Source organism: Lepidochelys olivacea (genome assembly GCF_965140295.1).
Source record: "Lepidochelys olivacea isolate rLepOli2 genome assembly, chromosome: 10".
Taxonomy (NCBI): Eukaryota; Metazoa; Chordata; order Testudines; family Cheloniidae; genus Lepidochelys; species Lepidochelys olivacea.
Window position 1 is genome coordinate 33123316 of NC_140420.1, and position 22235 is coordinate 33145550.

At 44.4% G+C, this 22235-nt stretch overlaps 1 protein-coding gene across 1 annotated transcript in view; it reads right to left on the reverse strand.

Annotated features, from left to right (window-relative positions):
- Positions 1 to 322: 322 nt before the first annotated feature.
- Positions 323 to 22235, reverse strand: part of HMOX2 (heme oxygenase 2) — a 29373-nt gene continuing 7460 nt past the window's right edge. The window contains exons 2-6 of the mRNA XM_084640889.1: positions 12892 to 13026; positions 7356 to 7473; positions 5306 to 5797; positions 1314 to 1434; positions 323 to 1231 (exon numbers count right to left, since the gene is read on the reverse strand). Coding sequence (XP_084497015.1) covers positions 1107 to 1231; positions 1314 to 1434; positions 5306 to 5797; positions 7356 to 7473; positions 12892 to 12980 — 945 coding nt within the window. The 5' untranslated portion in view covers positions 12981 to 13026 and the 3' untranslated portion in view covers positions 323 to 1106. The remainder of the gene's footprint in view (positions 1232 to 1313; positions 1435 to 5305; positions 5798 to 7355; positions 7474 to 12891; positions 13027 to 22235) is intronic.

Sequence of the window (22235 nt, forward strand, 5' to 3'; positions counted from 1 at the left end):
AATTCCACCTGTTGAGGTTGTGCTAATAAACTGAATAATTTTGGAGGCAAAAACCAAAGCTAGTCTGTCCAGAGTGCCCAGAAGAATGCCAGTTGGAGATCCAGTTGAAAGGAGTGGAAAGTCAAGGTTTCACAACACTACACAGAGTAATTACCAGTGCCAAATTAAGCCTCCTGAATGAATTCCATGCTCCCTGTGCAACCTTGCATCCATCCCTGCAGAGATGAATTGACTGTAAAGGCCAGTTTGCAATGAAGTTCTCAGGGACTGCACCTCTCCTCTTCCACCTCTCTGCATGAAGAAAAACTCCCTTACGAAGACATCAGAGTATAAACTTTATTGGGTCAAAGGCTTTATCACAATTAAGTTACATGAAAAAGTTAACCGTTAACTTTAATATATACAAGGACTTGCTCCCCCAGCCCATGGGAAGTTATTTGCTCAGCAATTGCTACATGCCAGGGCAAAAAAAGGACCCTAATTTATAAAATTGGTTTTGAGCCTAGGGTGCTTGCAGCATGAGCAGCAAGTTATTCTGCCTTTAGGGCAACTGAGCTGTTTTTGGAGCAGTTTGAATCCCCCCCCCCCCCCCACCACCACCTTCTCCTTGGGAAGGACAAAGTGCAATTCCTGATTGAGCCAGCTCTGAATGCTCTGTCCCAGTGTCACAAACTATGTGCTTGATCAGCATGTGAGGAGCTATACTACATTGGAAGGGGCAAACTAGCAAACCCTAGCCTGCTCAGGGATATGAAGAGCTGATCATTTGACAATAGGTGGCTAAAGCCATCCCCTGATTTAAGACCCGCATCTGGTCACTACAGATTTTGGCTTCAAGTGGCAGTTGTGGAGCTAGACTACAATTCCTGCATTAAGTTACTAGCTCAGAACCCTGCTGGGTAATTATATCGATTACTAGGTGTGGTACCATGCAGTATTTGGATTATTGGTATACAAACAGTCCTAGGCATTCACTGCAGATTCTGGTTTATTGTTTACTTAAATCTTGCATTTAAAAACTCCACCAACAACAGAGGAGCAGTCCCAAAAAGTGTGTGTTCATCTGCTTGTGTCACCATGAGGTAACTCCATCTAGTATCCATCCATCACATCACATACCAGGCTGCAACACCTGCAGCCAAGGCAATGCAAGCTGCAAGGACAAACTGTATGGTGGGCTGCTTCAGCATGGCCATGGCAACGTGATAAGGGCAGCCAGAGTCCCCCTTGCCTGCAGGGAAGGGCAGAAAGCACTGTTAGCGATATTACATTAAACTGCATTTCTGGGGTACTTGTAATAAAAGAAAACCTACCTAGTTTTGTGGCATAGTATGGGCACTTGCGCAGGTCTCCTTTTCCATCATGCACTGGGAGCCCTCCATCCTGGGCTTCTTCCGTTAACAATGCACCAATTTTGTCCAATTCATCAAATACCTGCCAGGGAAAATGAAGATTCAATGAGAGTCACCAAGAGCATACAGCACTTCACAGCCATTCTTGTAAATTTCACTTAAGTGCAGTTTGAAGCTGAAGTGTCATCTCACATTTAGTCTCAGTTTCCAGATCAAATTAGCTCAGCTAACAAGAGCTGCTGGCCAAGGTCTTCAGAAGGGACTGGTAATTTGGGTGCCCAACTTGACATTTTAAAGGGGTCTGGGTCTTCAGAACATGCTGATCACCCATCTTCTCAAAAGTTGGACCCCCCCCCCCCCCACAACCCACAGTCACTTTTGAAAGTCGTTGCTTCTTTTCCTAGCTGCCAGCCCTGCAAACTCAGTCTGAGGCTTGAGTGTTAAAACTGGGCACCTACCTTTAATACGTCAGCTGAATTAGGAATTTTGGTGAAGAACCAAACCAGTGAACTTGAGCTCAGGGGTTCTCAACCTTTTTGCTGAGACCCTCTCAACATGCTATAAAAATTCCATGGCTCACCTGGGCCACAACAACTGGTTTTCTGCATATAAAAGCCAAGGCCAGGGCTAGGGGGTAGCAAGCAGCACAACTGCCCGGGCCCCATGCCACAAGGGGCCCACAAAGCTAAGTTGCTCAGTCTTCAGATTCAGCCCTGGGTGGTGGGGCTCAGGGCCCCAGCCCCATGCAGTAGGGCTTCAGCTTTCTGCCCCCGGGCCCCAGCAAGTCTAACGCTGGCCCTGCTTGGTGGCGGCCCAGGCCCCTGGTTGAGAACCACTGCTTTAGCTCACTCCTCCAGGGCAGACTTACTCTGCAAGGCTAATGAGAATTAAATTCTCTCTTCTAGTTCTGATGCACTTGGCAAGCGGGGCCATTTTCAGACTAGAACTAAACCCTTGAACAGAGTACTAGGGTTTATTTTTAGTTCAATATTTAGTAAATGAAGTGTGCAGCTCCAAATACTCTGAGGCTAACAACATGACTTCTCTGTTGAAATGCTACTGTGCAGCTTGCTCCAGCAATGTTACTCATTAAACAGAACAATTTCATGCAGCACTGTAAAACAGGATGAGCCCTTTACATACTGGCACCTGAAACAGGTGTCTAGGTTGCAGGTGAATCTTGTGGTTTGTGTGGACTTTACAGGACACAGCACTCCAGCCAGCAACAAAGGTAGCAGAACTTTCCGTGAGCCCTGTGAAACTGGAGGGACAGGGTGCTGGCCCTCTTGTACTGGAACGAGTGGATCCTTAAATCCTAGAGGTTGTGAAGAAATCCCATCCTCCACCCTTCCGTGACAGTCATGAAGGAGGGGAAATAACCCTAGATACATCAAGGAGGGATCACCAGCAAGAGGGCACATCCCACACGGTCAGTCCACAGAGTTATTATATGGGGACCTTGGCTCTTCTTCCCCCCATTATGTTTACATACAGAGCAGTCCTAAAAAACAAAGATCTTGAAATGCCTACTGGGGACTATCTGTGCCTACAGGCCCCTGAAAAACAAACATCGGAGAAGTGCCAACATCTGACTGTCATAAATAGCACTAATTGTTCTCTAGTGCATCACATGAAATCCACAGTCTCTCTACTCCTGTTTACTCCTAAGGAGGGCAAATGTCAGTTTGGAGGGGTCAGCTCCATTTACAGCCCTATTTAAAACTGATTTCTCCAGAGCTGGCCGGGCCATGGGAATGTTACAGCCTGGAACTCTGCCCTGTTTGCAAGTGAGAGATTCAAGAGATCTTTCTTGTTCATCTTACAGGGTTTCACTGAAGGTGAAATGCCTGCACAGCACCAAGCATATTCTGGGAGCTACTGTTACCTGGGACTCTGACTTTTTTATTCCTGTAAGACAGGGCAGGGTGGGATTCTACTCCACACAGATGAGAATGCTGCTTTCACCAGCAGTGTTCCCAGGCCTCTCCCAAGTGCCTAGAGGAAAAGTTGGGAGGTCTCAGTGAAGTGTATTAGCAACTCAAAAGAGCCTTGAGTATTGCAGAAGGGTTGAGGCCACCAGGCTCTGCTGCTGTTCCTTTCCCTTTAGACTCTGGCCTGAAAAACCCCTTTCCCAATCCATTCTCTCCTCAGACATTCCTGCGAGCTTCACTCTGCTCCCTTTACTCCCTGTGAACACATTTTCGGTTCCCCCCTGCCCTGCATCCCGCCCCCAAACAGAGTGCTGAGCTTCATCATTACCCTTGATTCTGTCTGCTGGCAGAGAGCCCCTCCCAACTTGGAGTGTGAGGGAGTTTTAGTCAACAAAAGTTAAGGAGAACTACAGCACCATTCGCTGGGACCTGTGTCCCCTATGTTCTGAACCCAGCTATCACAGCTTGAACAAGGCAAGAGAGTACTTGGATAGTTTTATTCCAGGGTTTTTTTTTTTGGGGGGGGGGGGGGAGAGGGGAGGGTTTGGCAGGGGGGAGAAGGGGAGGAAGAGAACTACTTTTGGTAGAACTGAACTGGGAATGTAAGAAATCATAACTTGTGCTCCTCTGTGCTCTCACACTCCAGCCAACAGGGGAAAGCGTCAGGTAGGGATTCAATATGACATGGAAGAACACATCAAATAAATAGGGCAAGACTATGACAGAAGCATCCTACTGCTTGGTGCGAAGCTTGGAGAGGAGGCTCAAATAGTTTGCATTTAACTTGTGTAGAAGGTACAACCCAGCATGCTCAACAGGGTAGATGGGTGCTGTTGGGATAATTGGGCCTACAAAATTTACCTTAATTGTGAGTTCAACTGGAGGAAGCGAGTGTTGATGAGAAGAGATATGAAAGGCAGGGGAAAGGGGGGGGCAGACTGAATTACTCTAAACGAAAAGGCCTAATGATGTAATTCAAAGACTGTATTAAGATCATGCCTGGTAAACAAGCACGGAATCAGAAAATCAATGAAACAAAATAGAGGTGTCAAAGACTCGGCCTAATCGGTGGAATAATTAGGGGATAGGCCCTTTGTGGGTCTTTAAAGAAAGATTTGGGGGAAGAAAAATATTGGCTACTTGAGCAAGCTTCACCATCATGGTGCCACCCCCCACTATCTCCTGGGACCCTGGGCCTTTGTCATCTCAATCCCGAGATGTTCTGACCAGACGAGGCCAGAGAGGAACCTAATTTAATACTATTTAATGCTGGACAGTGACTGGGTCATGTTAACCCCATCTAAATTAATGCAACAATACTTAAGTGCATAGAGGCCAAAACAGGTAGAACCTGTACATCAAAACTTGTACTCTCCCATCTGACTGATAGGGAGTCAAAACAGGTTGTGTGGTCCTGATGACCCACTGCATGCTGGAATGTTTAGTCTCTAGGTTACACCTTCAGATTAAAGAGGTAAAATACCTACAGTCTGCTCCATTTTATATAAATACAAAGCAGCCCTCAGGATCCTGCTAAATCATCAAGTCAGCCTTTAGATGGCCAGAATGTGGAAGCCCCTGAGTGTATGATGCATTTGGCTAATTAAGTGCTTCCTTGGCACTCCAAAAGGTTGGAAGTAGGTTCAGATAAGTTTGTGGGGTTTTCCCCATTGGAGGAAGCCTGGTTTCTTCCCCTTATCTTACTGAATACTTAAGCATGTATTAATTATTGGCATTACAATAACTCCTGGAGGCCCCAACAAAGATTTGAGCCCAAGCATGGTAGTGCTCTCTCTACGTGTCCTTAGTAGAGACATCAGATGCAGTTTGCATTTCTTGTTTAAAAGGCTTATAGCTCTACTCTTTCCTCCTTCCCCTGTTTACATTACACCTGGATTTAGCCAACGCCATCAGTCCTGCACTGTCAGGAACATTAACGTTCCGTCTAAACCAGGTAGAAGATTAAAGCAGTGTAGCTTACTTAGGTACAGGCAGTTACAAGAGTTTGGGGATGCATGGTACCTGCATGTTGAATTCAAATGCCTTATTGGCTTCCTCCACAATCCTCTCCTTGGCTTTCTTGTCCAAGTCCAGGGCATTTATCCTGGCCCTGTAGAACTGTTTGAACTGCTGTGCATTGGAAATGTTGTCAAACACATAGAACTGGATCCCTTCCCCAGTACTGGGCAGCTTCAAGGCCCTCTGGGCTACCTTCTTGAGTACCTGGCCCCCAGACAGGTCCCCCATGTACCGTGTGTAGGCATGGGCTACCAGCAGCTCTGGCTCATACTGCCCAACATGATGGATTCTGTCTACATAACTCCTAGTTGCCTCTGAACACTGAATCTTCTCTTTCCAATTTTCCCCATAGAAATACTCCATGTCTTTAGCCAATGCTTCTTTCCGATGAAGCTCTAGAGGGAAGTACAAAGGGGCAAATGCAGGGTGGTCCTTGTTGCAGTCCATTTCCTCTTCCAGGGCAGAGTATGTGTAGTAAAGTGCCACAGTAGCCAACTAGGAACAAAAGCACAATGTATGTGAGAGACCACTTGCTGGAAAGAATGATGTATTTAGACAGATTATGTACAGACCCATGCGTTCCTCCCAATAAACCACACTCCATACAGACCACACTTGCCCCACCATATTATCTATTAGGCTAGGAAGGAATCTTAAAAGGAAATGGTGAAGTCCCTTTGCTTGGGACACATCCAGACATGAGACTGCAGGGACAATCCTGCAGGAACTGACAGAACACAGATGAGATGTCCTGAGAAATCTTCTCTCCCTCAGATTTCTGTACTGGAGAACAGACTTCCCCTCAAGGCATTGGACTGGGAGCCCAGAGTTCTAGGTTCTATTGCCAGTTCTGCTATGGACTTGTCTAAGGTGATGCAGCAAGTCACTGAACCCCTATGCCTCAATACCTATCTGTAAAATGGGAACACCACATCCTACTTCAAAAGGGCGTAGAGAAGCTTAATTCATTACTGCTTTAAGCCCCTCTAAGGGAAGGCACTATTTGGATGTGCAGACTGTTATGATCAAAAGATGATGTTCATATGTCTATGCTGAATGCTCTGATCTGCCCAAAAGGGACTGGCAATTAAAACCATAGAGAAAACACCTTAGTATAAATAGCTAACATAATTCCCAATACTTTCTGAAAATTTCAACTGCACTGGCATTTATAGACCTGAGGCATGACGTTAAGGGGCTTCCAGAAGCAGTCATGACAATGGAGCGGTGGCTGAGCCAAACACAAGTGGAGTTACAACGCTCTGCACCAGGTCACAAACACCAAGAGCAGGGAGGCAGGCCCAGCCCCACAGGACATGAGCTGCTGCTGCTGGACACATGTGAGGTAAGCTCACTTTACAACCTCTCCCCAGGGCCTCCCTTCCACACCAAGCCTACCACCCATCTAGAACCTTCTTGCAAACCACTTGTCTGTGGGGACCCACTGTTTTGGAAACACTGCTTTAGCTCTCCATTAATTGGTTTTGCAGACCAGCCAGCACAAGGTGCTGTGGAGCAACTTTTAGCAATTTGGGTTGGGAGTCAGCTTACTATGCCAATTCTGTAGCACTACAAGGTACTGCTAATTCTGGGAGTGAGACACCATGCTGGATTCCCTGACATGTTACACACAGTGTCACTTCTAGGCAAGTCAGGTTTCCAGCAGATTAGTTTGATTTAGTTTGCCCATGACAAGTAAAAATCCACACCCAGAACATAAAAATAATATTACCTGGCTCTTATATAGCCCTTGTCATCAGTAGATTTCAAAGGGCTTCAGTCTGATGTAGGGAAGTATTATCCCCATTTTAGAGACTGGGAACTGAGGGAGAGAGGCTAAGCAAATTGCTCAAGTTCACACAGGAAGTTTCTAAAAAAGCAGGGAACTGAACCCAAGTCTCCAGAGTCCCAGGTTAGTGCCCTAACCACTGGACCATCCTTCCTCTCATTGTAACAGTGTGTCATGTCTCCAATTTGGGATAGAGCTTTCAACTCTACAGCTCAAGAGCTCATCACACATGCTGTTAAGGAAGCAGAGTTAGAAAGTACAAACCTTAAAGAGCTCCTTCTTGATCCGTCCTTTCAGGAAGTCTTTGACAAACTGAGTGTTCTCTGCACGATCATGAGACTCTTTCGTCCCCTCCTTGAGCATCTCTGAGAGGTCAGTGGGACTGTGAAGAACAGAAATTCACAAAGGGCATGAGATGGAGAACATGCCCAAAGGATCCCAGGAAGATTCTGTAGGTCTTAAGAGCAACTTTTAAGTTACACAGGGCCAGGGCCAGGCCCATACTTTGGACCAAGGCAGCTATTTGTGCTTCAGGCCAGTCCTGCATTAGACCTGGTGGAAAATGAATTCCTATTTGCTGATGGCAAGCTCCAGGAAGATGCCACCTGTGTCTTTTTGTCAATTAGTGCTAACTGACATCCAGCTCAAGACAGTTATTCTCTGGCTCAAAATGTGGAGGGGAAATCCTGCTTCTCTGGCCACAGGGGACACAAAAAGTGCCGCTCCAAAAATCAGCCTGTTTTTTATTCCTGTGCACATCCCTAAGCTTCAGGGATACAGTTTACATGAAATATATTACATAAACCTGTGTTGTAAGGTCCCCCAAGTGAGGTTTTGGACACCACCATCATGGTCTCTTAAAATGTTGTCGTTTGGATAGGACTGTGCCATCACATCATCACACTGTCAGCATGGAAGTACAAACACCACCATACAAAACATGCTGAAGAACAATCACCACAGCATGACGACATTACACTTGTCCTCTTGACATTTGGGGTTGTTTTGAACATCCAGTCCCAATATGTTAGCCTCTGAAACAGGCAGTCTCATCAAACCCAGGACTGTCCCACAAAGTCATCATCAGTGATTACCCCAGATGCAACAGAAATCCAACTGACAATGCTCAGAGAATAAGATCAAGCACAAAGGTGACAGCAGCTCATAAGAGATGTTGAATATACTACTGAGCTATAGTAGTGTGAATCCACATTCCAGCACAGTCTGGATGTGCCTTGAGGTGTGACAGGTAGCAATACCGGCAGGAGAGAGAGGCTAACAGGTATGGTCCATTCAGACACCCAAATACCAAGTCATTAAAACTGACTTTTTTGCACAAATTCTCCTACCGTGAATTCTGAGAATATAGTAGAACCCCAGAGTTACAAACTGACCAGTCAAACGCACACCTCATTTGGAACTGGAAGTATGCAATCAGGCAGCAGCAGAGAGGGGGAGGGGGAAAAAGAAAATACAGTACAGTACTGTGTTAAACATAAACCACTAAAAAAAAAAAGAGAGAAAGTTAAAAAAAAAAAAAAAAGATTTGACCTGGTAAGGAAACTGTTTCTGAGCTGGTTTCATTTAAATTAAGATGGTTAAAAGCAGCATTTTTCTTCTGCATAGTAAAGTCTCAAAGCTGTATTAAGTCAATGTTCAGCTGTAAACTTTTGAAAGAACCACAATGTTTTGATCAGAGTTACCAACAGTTCAGAGTTACAAACAATCTCCATTTCCAAGGTGTTCGTAACTGAGCTTCTAATGTAATCTCAGAATAGTAACCAAGCCCTTCACCACATGGCTGGTGATCTCCCTGTGATCACTGTATTAGCTGTGCACCTTTGACAGCCTCAACTGCACTCTGCCCATTAACCCAATCTCACTCATGTCTATTAACATTCCAAACCTCCGAGCTGCTTCAGTTAAAAAACAACCTGACCTCAATGTTTTCCCTACTCCCAGTTGTGGAATTGTCCCATAGTCAGTCCTGAACTAGTGCCAACTCGAAGATCGCTCAGCTTGTGACCCATCACAGGTAGGAAACAGTAACTCTTCCTTCCCAATGACACAGGACTTTCTTGTTTCTGGTACTAGTGCCTTGAGATGGCAGATTTTAATAATTTACTACAACAGATAGCCTTAGTTCCTGTCTTCCGACAATGGCCAATGCCAGATACTTCAGAGGGAATGAACAGAACAGGTAATCAAGTGATCCATCCCGTCACCCATTCCCAGCTTCTGGCAAACAGAGGCTAGGGACACCATCCCTGCCCATCCTGGCTAATAGCCATTGATGGACCGATCCTCCATGTCTAGTTGGCAGCCGGTGTCAAGTGGAGTACCCCAGGGGTCGGTCCTCAGGCCGGTTTTGTTCAATATCTTCATAAATGATTTGGAGGATGGTGTGGATTGCACGCTCAGCAAATTTGCGGATGATACTAAACTGGGAGGAGTGGTAGATACGCTGGAGGGCAGGGATAGGATACAGAGGGACCTAGACAAATTGGAGGATTGGGCCAAAAGAAATCTGATGAGGTTCAATAAGGATAAGTGCAGGGTCCTGCACTTAAGACGGAAGAACCCAATGCACAGCTACAGACTAGGGACCGAATGGCTAGGCAGCAGTTCTGCGGAAAAGGACCTAGGGGTGACAGTGGACGAGAAGCTGGATATGAGTCAGCAGTGTGCCCTTGTTGCCAAGAAGGCCAATGGCATTTTGGGATGTATAAGTAGGGGCATAGCGAGCAGATCGAGGGACGTGATCGTCCCCCTCTATTCGACATTGGTGAGGCCTCATCTGGAGTACTGTGTCCAGTTTTGGGCCCCACACTACAAGAAGAATGTGGATAAATTGGAGAGAGTCCAGAGAAGGGTAACAAAAATGATTAGGGGTCTGGAACACATGATTTATGAGGAGAGGCTGAGGGAACTGGGATTATTTAGTCTGTGGAAGAGAAGAATGAGGGGGGATTTCATAGGTGCTTTCAACTACCTGAAAGGGGGTTCAAAAGAGGATGGATCTAGACTGTTCTCAGTGGTAGCAGATGACAGAACAAGGAGTAATGGTCTCAAGTTGCAATGGGGGAAGTTTAGGTTGGATATTAGGAAAAACTTTTTCACTAGGAGGGTGGTGAAACACTGGAATGCGTTGCCTAGGGAGGTGGTGGAATCTCCTTCCTTAGAAGTTTTTAAGGTCAGGCTTGACAAAGCCCTGGCTGGGATGAATTGGGGATGGGTCCTGCTTTTGAGCAGGGGGTTGGACTAGATGACCTCCTGAGGTCCCTTCCAACCCTGATATTATATGATTCTATGATTCCACAGGTTGACTGTGCATTGTATGAAAAAATAATAGACAGCAGGTCTAAAACACAAGGAAGTAATTTCATTTGGTGACCCCTAATTCTTATGTTATGAGGAGGAGTAAATAACACTTCCTTATTTACTTTCTCCACACCAGTCATAATTTTATAGACCTCTATCATATCCCCCCTTAGTCATCTCTTTTCCAAGCTGAAAAGTCCCAGGCTTATTAATCTTTCCTCACACAGAAGCTGCTCCAACGTCCTAATCATTTTTGTTGCCCTTTTCTGTATCTTTTCCAATTCCAGTATATCTTTTTGAGATGGGGCAATCACATTTGCACACAGTATTCAAACTGTGTGCATACCATGGATTTATACCAGAGGCAATAGGATATTTTCTGTCTTCTTTTCTATCCCCGTATTAATGATTCCCAACGTTCGGTTCGCTTTAACTGCTGCTGCACATTGAGTGGATGTTTTCAGAGAACCATCCACAATGACGCCAAGATCTCTTTTTTGAGCGGTAACAGCTAATTTAGACCCCACCATTTTATATGTAGAGCTGGGATTATGTTTGCTAACATGCATTATTTTGCATTTATTAACATTGAATTTCATCTGCCTTTTTGTTGCCCCATCATCCAATTTTGAGAGATCCTTTTGTAGCTCTTTGCAGTCTCAGACTTAACTATCTTGAGTAGTTTTGTATCGTCTGCAAATTTTGCCATCTCACTTTTTCCAGATCATTTATGAATATGTTGAATAGGCCTTGTCCCAGTACAGACCCCTGGGGGACACCATCATTTACCTCTCTTCATTCTGAAAACTGACCATTTATTCCTACCCTTTGTTTCCTATCTTTTAACCAGTTACCATCCCATGACAGCTTACTTTGCTTAAGAGCTTTGGTGAGGGGCCTTGTCAAAGGCTTTCTGAAAACGAATGAATTAGCAGGATAAACTGAAATTAAGAAAATATTCTTTGCATCTGCAGAATAGCCTACTGCCATCAAAAGCTCATTTAGAGAGACAAGGTGGGTGAGGTAGTATCTTTTATTGGACCAACTTCTGTTGATGAAAGTAAACCGAGCTCTGCCAACTTGAGAGCTTCTCTCTTTCACCAACAGAAGCTGGTCCAATAAAAGTTATTACCTCATCCATCTTGTCTCTCTAATATCCTGGGATCAACATGGCTACAACCACACTGCAGAAACCTGGTTCCAGATGCTTAGCCAGTGACTTCCACCAGTTCTTTAGCTTGACTTTCTTTAAAAGCTCAGCAGCAAACATATACTGCTTGAATATTGTTTTTATATTTATTAAAATAATTTAAATTAGACTATAGTCTATTTAAGCCTTAACACTGGTTGCCAATGTTAAATGGGTTTACTTTTCAAATGAAAACTGAATTTAAAGTAAGACAACAAAATCTGATTTTTAAAGTCAGTTTTGATCCACTCTAATAAACTGCTCTATAGGAGATGATAAAACACTCTCACCCTTCAATCCAGCAATGATTCCAGCCTCATCACCACATTCACTTCCTTCTAGGTCTTCCATGCTTGCAATGAATGGACCAGCCTCCCGATCCCAGTGTGCCATGCCATGCCCTCAGCCTCTCATTCAAATCCCACTTTAAGGTCCATCATCTCCATGTAGCCCCACAAATATTACTCAAATGCACTCTCCACCCCAACCTTCAGTACAGGAGAGACCATGAAAGGCTCTTTCTGGGTTTCCTAGTGCATCTGATTTTATCTACATCTTTTAGATTAAACTCTCTAGGGCAGGGACTGTGGGTATTGTAGCTACTGAGAACACTCTTGGTGCATAACAAAAAGAGTCAATATACTCCTGGTTATAGACGTGCGCTGCATTTTCATCTCACTAGAGGGTTTTTGATTTTTAGTAAAGTGAATAGATGCACTTTATCAAGTCACAGCATCTCCCGGTGGATCCTTAATGAAAGGGTTCATCTTTGCAGCTGCTTCACCCCAGAAATGCACAAGACAAGACTTTTGAACCGTCCAGTGATTCAGGAGGGATAGATTATTGCACTCCAAAATATACAAGAAAGGGAAAATCTCAATCAGAATATAAGGAATTATTTCTTGGCAGAAAGCAATTAGGTTGTGGAAGAAACCCTATTAACTCTTGTCATTTGAAACTGGATGGGATAACACTGTAGGAAATAAATTTGCTGGCCCCAGGGAGATGAGCTGGATTAACTAGTCACATCCCAATACATCCTCATCACTAGTCTTTCACTTCAGCCATTTACAGATATCCTTCTCTCCTGAATGGGGGTGGAATATATATGAAAAAAAGTGTTCCCACATTACTGAAAGCAGGGGTGGGGGGGAAGAGAAAAAGAATGGGGACAGCAAACACCACATTCCTGCCTGCAACCCACATGCAGAGATACCCCTCTAGGAGACAAGTTGTTCTAACCAAGTAAAGCCCCACACTCACTAGCCAGGAGGGCCTGACAGGACTCACCTGACATTGTCGTCCTCTTCTGTTTCCTCATAGCGGACATTCTCTGCCTCATCTACCCCCTCAGAGGTTTCTGTTACATCAGACGGCATCTCTCCACAGACCTGATCTTCCTAATGTTCTCTTCACTTCTCAGTCCTGTTTGGAAACAGCCAGAGTTCATCATCCAGTTATTTCAGCAACACTTTAAGTGACTGAAGAGCAAAAACTTGACTTTAATAAAGCAGAAGATTCCTGAATGAGGAGTGGGGGGAAGCACCAAAAGCTGCAACTCCTTGAGCTAAGAAAGTCTTAACTCACTCAAACACATGCATTGTCAGTCGACAGAGCTGTGCACTTGACGTCCTCCCTTGGTGGGCTCAAGGATATAGGGCATAATACAAGCTTACCTGTTTATGGTCCAACACTGCCTTAGAAAACAAAGAACCTTGTGTCCCCTCTTGCAGCTCTAAGCAAAGGCACTGATAGCCTCAGCTCAGAGTTACATACAGTGCATAACAAAGCAGCTCACATACTAATAAACCGTAACCTTGTGCAAGAAAGACACCTGTAACTCAGCAAGCAATCCAAGTTAGGCTTCCCACTCGGGTTTGGTGAATCAACTGAGCAGACTAGAAGACCTGTATTTCACCAGCCTGCATGATGATACTTCTGAGCAAAACAACTCTCTTCCACCAGGACTGCAAAAATATCCCTAGACCGTCTGCAGAAAAGCAAGATTTAGAGCAGAGTGACTGACCTGGGGAAGGAAGGGAAACAACCCTCCCCCCTAGATCTTTTTCATCTTTAGTTTCTGGGATTTGAGCTGCAACTGACTCGCTTACATCAGCAACGTGCAGCCTCTCCTCTCTCCTATTAGCACTGCAGTAAGTTATACCAGCTAAGCAACAAAGGCAGACAGCTTGGCAGGGAATTAACAAAGCCTCTCTCTCTGCAACGTAGCACATCTGGAAGGGAAGAGAAATGGGTCATGGGATTGCAAAACAATGCTAGCAAAACAGGCCTCCAGATTGCACAGTTCTTTTCAAAAAGGCAAGGCAGAGTTCACTAGCCTGGCTTTCCGGGACAGGCTCCACACCTGTCCAAAGAGTTTGACAAAGCAAAACTTCTGTGTGGCTGAAGCATTTTTCTTTTGTTCCCCTTACATTACTCTGTTCCAGCATGGACTCTCCCAAATAATAGATCCCAATTATTCAATAGGCTTTAAAAAGGACTACTTGAAAAAGCTTGAGATAATATTGAATCTGTTGCACTGCACACTACTTTAAAGACTAGGAGCCAAACATCTGGCTTTTATTACCAACTCTGACTCACTGACACTTTAGGTAAACTACTCTGCCTCTGTTTCCCTCTCCCTACCCCCCACTCCGAATCTGTAAAATGGGAAATAAGACAATTAGCTGATAGACACTAATCACCACTAAGTTAAGAGTAGAAGATGGCAGAGCTGACAGATAATGCCAGAAGGCAGCTGGGCACAGACCAAGCCCACTGCTTATTATTTAGAAAGCATGTGTGCTAAACGCTGTCTGACCAAACACATTTCATCCTCTTATACAGTGTCTCCCAATCACCTCACTATGAGCCAGATATGTACATCACCACTCACCTTAAGAAAGCTTGTTTTAGACCTCCATGTCTATGTTTGGAGGCTGGGAAAACAGTAAATGAGATAAGACTGTTTAGAACAGGCCAAGCTAGTTAATGTGAAGCCAGAATTGGCAGCTCAGTCCCCAGCTCCCAGTCTGAAGAACAAACACACAAAAAGGATGCATCAATTATAAATTAACTGCCCTTCCAGTTAATGACCTCTGGTTTCCTAACCCTCTCCTTCTGCCTTCCAGTAACTGCCCTACCTTCCCCACCACTTTCTCTAAGTTTTACTAAAAATTTTCAAACAAAAGGTTCCAGCTGGAATGTTCTGAAGACTGAAGCCTTCAGTGATACACAAACAGCACAAACAATAGCCAGATAAGCCAGCCCTGCACAATGTGCCTTGCTCAAACCTGAAGGCATTATCACTCACAGGGTATGTCTACCCTGCAATTAAAAACCCATGGCTGGCCTGTGCCAGCTGACTCGGGCTCAAAGGGCTTGCACTAAGGGGCTGTTTAAACTGCAGTATAGGTGTTTGGGCTCCAGGACCCTGTGAGATGGGAAGGTCTAGCCCACGCCACAAGAGGCCAAGTCAGCTGGTGCAGGCCAACTGCAGGTGTCTAATCACAGTGTAGACATACCTACAGTGACCACAGTTAATCTTTGGCTTCTACTAAGAATACCAACTGCCCCAAATTGTGATAGCCATTATGCTAAAGACACTTGCCTACTGGGAACTGGCCTAAGACCCAGCATCTCATTTCATACAAGTTACCAACACTCTTTGTATGGTAAGTTTGTCAATGTAAAACTGAGCCAGATTCAAATTTCTGACTTAGAGGTCACAGCCTTGTAACTCTATTATCAATCCCCCCACAAGCCAGGCAGTGCCCACAATCTTCACTCCTCCTGGAAAACCAGTCAAAGCCTACTTTACGTGTTTTCTGTTGGACACGGTAAGCCTGTCAGAGTTACAAAGCTTTCCAAGCTTTGTCTCTGCAACCATGTCCTATTTTCCTCATTCCCTTTCTTTGATTACCGCCCCAGTTCCAACAGCAAACATGCATGCTCTAACAGCTACCTGTTAAATGAACAGTACGTGTTCTCCAAGTGCTACACAGATACTCAGTTTTGCTTAATGCCCCTCTGAGATGGTATTAATCTCATTTTACAAGGAGGAACTGAGGCAGAGAGGTTAAGCGACTTGCCCAAGCTCACACAAGGAAGTCTGGCCAAGATGGGGATGGAAATAGAATGTCTCCTGCATGCATAGAAACAGCAGTAGGTCAATCTTGTCTGCACACCACTTCCTTACAGCTGAGCTCTCAGTGAGCATTTGATTTAGTCCCTGCTCCAATATTTCAAAATTCAGGTTTTAAAGTCATAAATTTGCATCCAAGCCCAATCATTCTGAAAGTTCAGTCTTATGTTCCCCAGAAAATAAACCAAACTTTTGGAGAAATGGTATACAGATCTAGAACCACTACTGATATGGAAGCAGAGCATCTCTGGTACTGCAGCAAGTTACACCAATTAAGCCATTTCAGCAGGAAGCTTGGCAGGGTAGAGTAAAGCTTTTCCCCATGCAATGCAGCACATCTGGGAGGGAAGAGATTGCACAGTACTCTTCAAAAAGGCAGAGACAGTGTTCAGAGAGCAGAGAGCTGCTCTGAGACCACTTCCACTCACTCAATGATACAACAGAGGTTAAAAACAAAAAACAAACACCGCCCTCCCCAGCAAAATCCTTCGTGTAAAGGGAAGCAAACTGAACAAGAATATATTAAAAAAAAAAAAGACAGGCAAGAGGAACTGCATGAGATAAGCCACAGTAACATGGTTTGATAAAGGTTCTTAGCAACCAGGTTTTATATAACACTGACTCTTTGGTAGGATTATTTGTTTACAAAATAGACCCAAGTGGCCTTTGGACTCTTCTCCCACAGATTTTTTAAGACCAGCATTTTCCTTGAATTTCCAAATTCATAATACAGTTTATAAAGTTTCAGTAGCAGCAAGTACTTGAAAGCAACGGTCTCCTCTCCACACACGTATCAGATTTTCTTTAATTAACACAAGCACTTTCCTACAGCTTTTGTGCCAGAGAGAAAAATGGTATAGCATAACACTGCTAGTTATGAAGCATATGGCATGTGCAGGAGATACTGTTTTAGAGGCAAACAGACCTTGAAAGATTGACAAGTCCCAAAAAAGCACCTTCGTTTTACATTTTCTTGTAACTGATTACAACAGAGTTCTTCTAGCTCCATTTTCATGTAATTTATCCTTTAAAAAGGGCACCAGTTCCCGTAGACCTACATACAATGTAGGGCCATATGCTGGAGAAAACCTCTTTTAAAAACACTAAGCTTCTAAAGGGTAAACTGATAATTTTAAAAGACTGAAAATACCTCCACAGTGTTTGTGGAAGTTCCGGGCCAGCAAAGTCTAGGAGGCCAACCCTCTCCAAGATTTGAATTCATTCATGGGGCATGGGAACTTGAAAATAAGGAGTCATACTAACTTGGCATATTTACCTTCATACCATCTGTTCTAGACTCTGACTGTTGAGTGAAAGGAACAGACTAGAGTCCCCTTCCCTAGAGCAGTGGTTTTCAAACTTCTTCCCTGGCTACCCAGTTGGAGAAAATTGTTGATGCCTGTGACCCAACAGAGCTGGGGATGAGAGGTTTGGGATGTGGAAGGGACTCAGGGCTGGGGGTGTAGGCTCTGGGGTTGGGCTGGGGATGACGGGTTTGGGGTGCAGGAAGGGGCTCCAGGTTTGTGGGGGTGGGGCTCAGTGCGAGAGCAGGGTATTGGGGTGTGGGCTTACCTCAGATGGCTCCTGGTCACTGGGGTGCTAAGGCAGGTGCCTGTCCTGGCACTGCGGACCATGCTGCACCCTGGAAGCAGCCAGCAGCAGGGCGGGCTCCAAGGCGGAGGCACACAAGCAGCTCCGCACAGCTCTCGCCCACAGGCACCACCCCGCCTCCCCCAGGCTCCCATTGGCCAGTTCCGAGCCAATGGGAATACGGAGCCGGTGCTCGGGATGGGGGCAGCGTGCAGAGCCCCGTGGCCCCCCCCACCTAGGAGCTGTACCTGCTGCTGACCGCTTCTGGGGCACAGCGCAGGGTCAGAACAGGTAGGAGCTAGCCTGCCTTAGGTGGGCAGCACCACCACCGGCACTTCTAACGGCCCGGTCGGCAGTGCTGACTAGAGCCGCCACAACCCACTGCCTTCCATTCCACAACCTAGTACTGGGTCGTGACCCGCAGTTTGAAAACCATTGCCCTACAGTCACGGTATTAGTAGGCTCTCGGAACAGCTCTGCCTGTCTTTAAGAGATATGCCTCCTAGATAAGCAAAGGTAAGTTATTTAGCTGCCAGCCTGCAGCTCCTGATGAGCTGAATGGAGTTTCACTCTCTCCCACTTACTACTTCAGGTACTCTATACTGAAAATGCGACAACGGCACAGCTGAAGTGCTGCAATGCTTCAATGTGGTCAATACCCACACTGATGGTGTATGTAGTCCCTGTCATAAATATAAAGGGAAGGGTAAACACCTTTAAATCCCTCCTGGCCAGAGGAAAAACCCTTTCACCTGTAAAGGGTTAAGACGCTAAGACAACCGCGCTGGCACCTGACCAAAATGACCAATGAGGAGACAAGATGCTTTCAAAGCTTTGGGGGGGGGGGGGAGGGTTCTCTCTGTCTGTGTGATGCTTTTGCCGGGACCAGAGCAGGAATGCAGGTCAGAACTCCTGTAAAAAGTCAGTAAGCAATCAAGCTAGATATGCGTTAGATTCTGTTTTGTTTAAACAGCTGATAAAATAAGCTGTGCTGAATGGAATGTATATTCCTATTTTTGTGTCTTTTTGTAACTTAAGATTTAGCCTAGAGGGATTCTCTAAGGTATTTACCATCCTGATTTTACAGAGGTGATTCTTTTACTTTTTCTTTAATTAAAATTCTTCTTCTAAGAACCCAATTGCTTTTTCATTGTTCTTAAGATCCAAGAGTTTGGGTCTGTGTTCACCTATGCAAATTGGTGAGGATTTTTATCAAGCCTTCCCCAGGAAAGGGAGTGTAGGGCTTGGGGGAAAGACGTTTCCAAGTGGGCTCTTTCCCTGTTATATTTGTTAGATGCTTGGTGGTGGCAGCAAAAAAGTCCAGGGACAAAAGGTAAAATAGTTTGTACCTTGGGGAAGTTTTAACCTAAGCTGGTAAAAATAAGCTTAGGGGGTCTTTCATGCAGGTCCCCACATCTGTACCCTAGAGTTCAGAGTGGGGAAGGAACCTTGACAGTCCCCCTCCTTGAGGCAACAGCTAGGTTGATGGAAGAATTCTTCCATCGATCTAGTGTTGTCTACACAGAGGTTTAGGTTGGCTTAACTATGTTGCTCAGGGGTGTGGATTTTTCAGACCCCTGAGCGGCATAGCCACTCATGGCTGTAAACATAGAATCAGAACTGGAAGGGACCTCAATAGGTCATCTAGTCCAGTCACCAGCACTCAAGGCAGGACTAAGTAATAACTTGACCATTCCTGACAGGTGTTTGATTTGTTCTTAAAAACCTCCAATGACAGATATTCCACAGCCTCCCTATACAATCTGTTCCAGTGCTTAACTATCTTGACTGCTAGGAAGTTTTTCCTAATGTCCAACCTAAACCTCCCTTGCTGCAATTTAAGCCCATTGCTTCTTGTCCTATCCTCAGAGGTTAAGGAGAACAATTTTTCACCCTCCTCCTTGTAACAACGTTTTATATACTTTCTCTTCTCCAGACTAAACAAACCCATTTCCTTCCCCACCCCAAATCTTCCCTCATAAGTCATGTTTTCTAGACCTTTAATTGGCCAAACCGGACAGTCTCTATGCAAAAGAATAAATGGATACAAATCAGACATCAAGAATTAGAACATTCAAAAACCAGCCGAAGAACACGTCAACCTCTCTGAACACTCAATAACAGACTTAAAAGTGACAATTCAACAAAAAAACCTTCAAAACCAGACTCCAACGAGAAACTACAGAACTGGAATTAATTTGCAAACTGGACACCATCAAAATTAGGCCTGAAGAAAGACTGGAAGTGGATGAGTCACTACAAGAACTAAAAAAAACCCACTAATTCCCCCATGCTAATTTGCCCCTACTGTTACTCACACCTTTTTGTTAACTGTTTGAAATGAGCCACCCTGATTACCACTACAAAAGTGATTTTTCATCCTGTTGATAATAGTCCACTTTAATTGAATTGTTGTGACCCCCTACTTGGTAAGGCAACTCCCATCTTTTCATGTACTGATATACATCTTCCTAGTGTATTTTCCACTCCATGCATCTGATGAAGTGGGTTTTAGCCCACGAAAGCTTATGCCCACATAAATTTGTTAGTCTATAAAGGTGCCACAAGTACTCCTTGCTGTTTTTGCTGATACAGACTAACACAGCTATCACTCTGAAACCTGTTAATTATTCTTGTTGCTCTCTTCTGGACTGTCTCCAATTTATCCACATCCTTCCTGAAATGTGGCACCCAGAACTGAATACAACACTCCAGTTGAGGTCTTATGGGCACAGAATAGAATGGAAGCATTACTTCTCGTGTCTTGCTTACAACACTCCTACTAATACATCCCAGAATGATGTTCGCTTTTTTTGCATCAGTATTACACTGTTGACTCATATTTAGCTTGTTATTCACTTGGACCCCCAGATCCCTTTCTGCAGTACTCCTTCGTAGGCAAGTCATTTCCCATTTTGCTTGTGTGCAACTGATTGTTCCTTCCTAAGTCGAATATTGCATTTGTCCTCACTGAATTTCATCCCATTTACTTCAGATCATTTCTCCAGATCATTTTTAATTTTAATCCTGTCCTCCAAAGCACTTGCAACCCCTCCTGCCTTGGTATCATCTGCAAACTTTATAAGTGTATTCTCTATGCCATTATCTAAAATCATTTATGAAGATATTGAACAGAACAGAACCCAGAACTGAACCTTGTGGGACCCCATTTGATATGCCCTTCCAGCTTGACTGTGAACCATTGATAACTTGTTGGAAAACCATTCCCAGAGAGTAGTTATGTACCCACCTTATAGTAGCTCCATCTAGGCTATATTTCCCTAGTTTGTTTATGAGAAGGTCATGCGAGACAATATCAAAAGCCTTACTACAGTCAAAAATATACCACATCTAATGCTTCCCTGCACTACATCATTAGAATACACCTCTGTACCATTCACACAGTGGGGCTTGATAATCAAAATAGAAATCCTGTGGCAAAATGAAGTTGAAAATTCTATCCTTCTGAAAACATCCTTTTCCAGGGCAAAAGCTGTACACATCTGGAATAAGCGTAAACCCATTCTGAACAATCCATCCAAAATTACAGACATCTCTCTAATTTCACTCCAATTTCAGTACTCATCAGGTTTACTCTACGAATTCCCAATGAAGTTACTAAAACAAATATGTAGGTTTAGTTGTTAGAGTATGGATCTACAAAGTCTGTTCCTGGCTTGACCTCTGATGCCATGTGACTTGGGCAGTCATTTATGGACTGTGCCTCAGTTTCCCCGTCCATAAAAAGCAAACGATACCCAACTCATGAATTTGAGGCTTGTAAAGCTCTTTGAGATCCATTGATTAAGAATGCTTGTGCCCAATATTCGTACAGTCTTCTCTCTATCATTTCTGTTTTGTGCTAAGGTAATAACTGTCCTACTTTACTGAGTCCTAAAGAACCATGAGCATTTGTGTCATATCCCATTCATTCTATGGAATTTATTAAAGATAATATTACCATAATGCCTCATTCCAGAGAGGCTAGAGATTAACTGCTCAGAAACTGATCTAGTAGTGAGGGGACTAAGACTGCAAGAGCCAAACCCCAAGTTTGTCCAGGTATTGTCTGGTATGAGCAGAGCAGAAACTGAGCAGTCTGGTGTAGTGATCTCTGTATAGTGCTATAGATGTTCGAATTAATACTAAATGGGTATAATACTCTTAACAAAACAAAAAAAACAACAACAAAAGCCATTTAATACCTCAAGATTTTCAGCAGGAACAAGTATTAGAGCAAGACTAGAGAAAGGTTAGACACTTCTGAACAAGAACATCTGCATCTCCAGCTAGGGCAGAAGCTACCAGCCAGGCTTGTCAATCCACGTGCTTCTGGGTACAGTCTAATCAACAGCAAGTCAGGAAAGAAAATCCCTGATGCAGAAGAGGATTATGAGGACTTTACACCTTCCTTTCTAGTATGGATCTGGTCACAGACAGGATGCTCAACTGGGATACCTGCCTAGGCAGATCTTTGGCCTGCACCAGTGTGCAAGTTCCTATGGGAACCAGTATAGGATAATTTTGCACAGAGGCATAAAATGGCAGCACTTCCAACCCCAAATTACAGCTTCTAACCCAAAGTAGTTTTAGGTAACGTGCAGAATAAAGAATGGGTGTTTCCACACACCAACCTCTGCCACCCCCATTTAAAAAAAAAAAAAAAAAGAAAGAAAAAGGTATTGTACTTCAGGGACGTGTTTCTAACTCTAAGTCTCAGCCATGTGCCGCTGGCCAGACAGGACCGAGCAGTATTTTCTTCAGAGTGCAATAGCAAAGTCCCCTGCCAAGTTGCCTATTGAGTGAAGTGAGGCAGCCCGTGTTACAGGTTCTCCAGCCAGGTCAGAGATGAGGCTGCTAGGCTAAGAATGGCCTTACTTTGCAGTAAGAAAAGGAGTAC